This window comes from Engraulis encrasicolus, chromosome 12 (assembly GCF_034702125.1).
Source record: "Engraulis encrasicolus isolate BLACKSEA-1 chromosome 12, IST_EnEncr_1.0, whole genome shotgun sequence".
Lineage (NCBI taxonomy): Eukaryota > Metazoa > Chordata > Actinopteri > Clupeiformes > Engraulidae > Engraulis > Engraulis encrasicolus.
In genome coordinates, this window is record NC_085868.1 from 35,290,756 (window position 1) to 35,295,895 (window position 5,140).

Below are 5,140 nucleotides of genomic sequence, written 5' to 3' on the forward strand. Positions count from 1 at the left end.
GCAGACGACCTGGCTCTACTGGCACACAACCACAAACAGATGCAGGACAAGACCACCAAGCTGGCAGATACATCTCTAGGGGTAGGTCTAAGGATAAATAAGAAGAAGACCAACATAATGAGGATCAACAACTCGACCAACAAACCAATATCGATAGAGGATGAAAATATACAAGAAGTGGACTCCTTCACCTACCTCGGCAGTATAGTGAACAAACAGGGTGGCACTGACAAAGACGTAGCAGCCAGAATTGGGAAGGCAAGAGCAGCTTTTATCATCCTAAATAACATCTGGTCCTCTAAGGAAATAGCCATGACCACCAAAGTGCGTATCTTCAATTCCAACATCAAATCTGTCCTCCTCTATGGCTCGGAGACGTGGAGGATGACGAAGAAGACACTGCAAAGGATACAAACATTCATAAACAGCTGCCTGAAGAGGATATTTAGGATTTGGTGGCCCAACAAAATCAGTAATGATGAACTCTGGAGGAAAGGGAAGCAGGAGCCGGTGGAGAAACAAATTCTACGAAGAAAGTGGGGTTGGATTGGGCACACCCTTAGGAAACCAGCAAATAGCATCACACGCCAAGCCTTGACCTGGAACCCGCAGGGGAAACGGAAGAGAGGGAGGCCTAAAAACACCTGGAGGCGGGACTCTGAGGTAGAACTGAAGAGGTTGGGAACCAGCTGGGCAGAGGCAGAAAGGACAGCCCAAAACCGTGTTGGCTGGAGAAAAGTTGTGGATGGCCTATGCTCCATTGGGAGTGATGGGCCTAAGTAAGTAAGTAACCTTCCAGTCTCAGAGACAGATTTCTCCTTTGTTGAGATCAATAAAGAAATCTGAACCTGGAACCTGAACCATGCGTCACCAATGCAATGAAATGTTGATTTTCCCCATTGGATATTTTTTGTAATCGCATCCATTTGGGTGTCTTAAAACAAAGGTGCAGCTGAGCTCCCTAAATCAGACATTTTAAATCCAGTTTTCTAAAACATCTCTTTCAATGGTGAACTAGTTCCATGTAAACAGGATCAAAAATGTTAAAAACAAAAATGATCAGTGTACAAAAATATCTGCGTATGTGTAATGACAGGCTTAAGATTAACAGTGAATCATGATTGTCAGACACACACAGCTACACTATCAGTTCTCACTGGTTTGTTGCTGAGAAAGCAAAGATGGTTAATATGGTAAACAAGACCAATCATTCTACACGTCACCAATGCACCAAAGTCCTGTCTCCTCAAATGCGTGTGACTTGCCATTGAACGCAATCATTCATTCTGAACCTCCTAAAGGGGCATGGTAGCTCAATACATAGGCCTACCAATATCTAACTGAAACGGATCCTAACTGGTTAGTTATTTAGTGTTGATAAACTCCTGACCTGGGGCCTAAGAAGCTCCTACAGTTTTTGCCTACTGCTTGCACACAATTTGCAAAATTTTGCTCATAGAGTCAGAACTCTACACACAAGCAAATAACTCTCAACACTTGCAGATAAACCCTACACATATATGTCGACATGAAACTCTGCTATCAAAACCTAAACATTGCCATAAAAACTTAACAATATTTTGTCAAAACCTCACTTTAATGTCAAAAGACACACATGAGCACCACATGAGAAAACAAATTAGGTCATCATTAAAACAGTTGTCTGCTTTATACAAAACACATAACAGCAATCTTTCTTTTTGTAACAGTCAATTCAGTCTCACAGAATGTACATCTTCACAAGACCCCAAAATTCAATAACTGCACCCACCTTACAGAACAGGACATTACAGTAACTTGAAGCAATATATATATATATATATCAAACTACATCACCCTAAACACAAGTGTTTATAGACAATTTGTTTGTGTATGGGGTATATTGACAAAATTTCAAATATCTAAACATGATATAGCCTATGTGGTTGATGTCAACATGCTGTAATGAAAATCATTGTCAATATACTTTGTTTGTTTGGGTATGAGTTGTGAGGTATTCTCTTCATGAAATACATTATATTTTCACAGACACAATATGCAGCTGACATCTACTGTAAATAACATCATCAAAATTATATCATGTTCAGTCAGTTTGCTCAAATGCTTGGTTGTGTTCTGCAAATGATACTATTTCTACAAACTCATGTTTGCATTACCTAACATGCGATGATGAAGGCAACAGGCTACTCTTGGTGGCATGTATCAGGTTAGGTTTTACAGTACGTGAGTCAGTCAATGCCATACTTCATATTCTAATCGTTAGTACCGTTGTGCTATTTGTTGTTTTGTTTTGAGTGTAGGAAGGTGTGAATTTAGCATAGAAGCAATCAAAGTAAAACAAATAAAGGCAAAATAAAATAATTGCATTGTAATATAAAGAATGCAACTTTGTATCTGGCAGAATAGTGGTTAATTTTGAAAGCATGCGTTTTATTGTCTGTGTCTAAATCTTGTCATACATTCAGTGTGTTTTTGTTTTTAACAGATGTGTTTTCACAATGACACTGTGATTTGACCTTTTAACAAAGTGTCATGTGCATAAAATTGTGTGCAGATAGCTGGAGTCTGTGTGTTGTGTAAAGGAGCAAGTGCTTATCAAAACTGGTATGAAAGTGTAATGCTTGACTTTTGTTTAAAGTAAAGCAACATGTGTTTAAGTTATGGTACAACAACTTAACGATATGCTACTTTAGTTTGAGCATCTGCCTATAGTGTTTAAGCAGTAGGCAAAAACTGTAAGAAAAATGAGGATATCAGGCTCTTCTATTAGATGATAAAGGCTTTGGTTACACATTTAAAAAACAAAAAAAACTTAATATATTAATTCCATTTACACAGTATTAAAAAAAGAAAAGAAAACTGGTTTAAAAATTATCCGTTTTAGGGTGTTAAAAGGGTTAGAAGGGTCCAAACAGGGATGCAGGGCATCCTTCATCAAAAGAAAATACCACCAACACATAAGTTGTACACATATTTTTTACCTTTATTCTCAGTCTTCACACAGTCCTGCCGTATAGAAAGGGGCAACAACGAAGACATGAAAACAAAAATAAATAAACCACCATATTCTTATTTTACACATCAATTGAAAACTCGGGTAACATGATCCAATTGCGATTGCGATGAAAACACTTGTTTCAATCCATGTGAAGTCATCATGGTGTTCTAGGTTTATCTGTTGAGAACAACATGTAGCAGAGGATTCATACACACATCACCAACACCTTTGTTGGCTCAGCACAGTAGCAGAGAGATCACCTGAGCAGCCTGAAGTCTCAGTAACACATGCTCAGTTGCTGGTGTTGCATAATAATAAATTAATGTGTCTTTTCCAATCACCCAGTTTGATGACGTGTTGTGCGGTTATTACGGTGTCAACTAACGACCAGGCCTGGGAATTTGGCATACCATTTGGTCATTTCCTGATGGGACGATGCTGTTGCATTTTTTTACAGACTGGCTCCCTCAATTTAGAGGGGGGTCATGCAGAAATGTCAAGGCCTATTATTTGGTCCCAGTGTAGCCCTGTTGACGACCCAGTCACTGGACCTCTTTAAACAGGAGGCCGTAGGGGCGAATGGCTCTGCCCACAATGTCCCTCTCCTCCTCTGGCGACGTGCCCTCTGGAACCGGTACCAACCAGTAGTCCGGTCGCTCGCAGATCTCCCGGTACCTCCGGTTGACTCTGTTCTGCAGAACCACCTAAGAGGAGAAAAAAACACAACACCGGGGTTAGCAGACAATAAATAAAATGCATGTACATACAACAATACATGATTCACTTTGTGTTGCATTGTTAAGATTTGTAGAACAATAATGTGAACTTGTGTGTTGTAACCTGCTCAAGTCTTGAATAAAAAAAATCCTAAAACACGTGACGGCACAGATAGGCCTACGTGAGAAGGTCACACTCACATATACAATAGGGGGCACAATTTAAGGGCACAGCAAGGTTTGCAAACAGCATTACAATTGTTTTAGCTTAAGCATTACTAGAGTGGACCATCCCATAGACTTAATGGAACGTTTTAGTTCACAACAATATAACAAACAATACAGTTCTGCAGCACCACCTTGTATGTCTGGCCGGTCTTTTTTGACGTGAAGATGGCGGCGTAGTCCTCTGCCATTTCGATATCAGGCGTGGAGTAGACCCCCCTGCCGTAGTTCCCGTCTCCTGCTCTGTACCCCTCCTGGATGATGCCCTTCGCCCCGTCGATGGAGGTGCCGTGGAAGGACACAGGCCATTCGCCCCACGCCGAGCGACTTCGCCACCCCTCTGGGCCTAGCCAGGTGTTCCCATCCGGGTACTTCCACCGTACCCTCAGCGCAACGCGGTACCACCCTGCAGGCCGCTTGTAGGGCTCATTGCCCCTCACGCACGCAGTGGTATCGGTCAGGTCGCGGAAGTCATAATCGTACTTTGAATCGAAGAACTCCTCTTCGTCGATGTGCAGCTCTCCTGCTAGAGAGGAGCGGTCGATCATACTGGACATGAACTTCTGCACCGGCAGAACAGGCCGACTCGGTCTCCTGCCGCCATGCCTGCCACGCTTAGGCACACGAGAGACTGGTACTCCAAGCAGTGAGGACATGCCTTCCAACACCACATCTTTGTCCATAGTGAGACATTCAAATTTGGCTCAAATTTCAAAGTTAACAATCGTTTGTTTGCTTTCTAATATGTAGACTAAGGTCTCGTACAAACCAGAGGCATCAGTCCTGGCTCGAGAGAATAAAACACCTGCCATTTTATTTCAGTTCGTTTACGTCATTCAGATGAATCAAACCAACCAATCAACAGATGACACAATTAGCTCAGGTGACCCAATTAACTCAGGTGATTCTACCAATCAGCTGTTTCACCTGTCCGATCGCCTGTAGGCTCATCAGGATCGTGAGATTGGTTGAAAATCATGAGATTTGTTGCTTACAATGGGTGCATTCCAATATGCGACCTTGCGTCCTCCATTTGGGCTTGTGGCCTCACGTTTTGCTGATGCCCCGCCTCCATGGAGAAAACAATTAAGTTTTCCAGCTGTCAGCCTAGCCAAAACAATTTTTGGGGGACTATTCTTCATTTACCATCCTGTTTGAAAATGAGAAAATGACTTTACAATTGAGCTTTTGCGAGATATTG

At 41.8% G+C, this 5,140-nt stretch overlaps 1 protein-coding gene across 2 annotated transcripts; it reads right to left on the minus strand.

Moving 5' to 3' along the window:
• Positions 1-3,437: 3,437 nt before the first annotated feature.
• On the minus strand, positions 3,438-4,784 carry LOC134460216 (uncharacterized). Of its 2 annotated transcripts, none has more exons than XM_063212667.1 (2): positions 4,071-4,784; positions 3,438-3,702 (listed from the first exon to the last, which is right to left on the minus strand). In XM_063212667.1, the coding sequence occupies exons 1-2, from the start codon at positions 4,620-4,622 to the stop codon at positions 3,541-3,543; spliced, it is 714 nt and encodes a 237-aa protein (XP_063068737.1). In that variant the 5' UTR covers positions 4,623-4,784; the 3' UTR covers positions 3,438-3,540. The 2 variants fall into 2 exon arrangements, with proteins under 2 accessions (XP_063068737.1, XP_063068738.1); XM_063212668.1 differs by having other exon boundaries at positions 4,074-4,772.
• Positions 4,785-5,140: the final 356 nt, after the last annotated feature.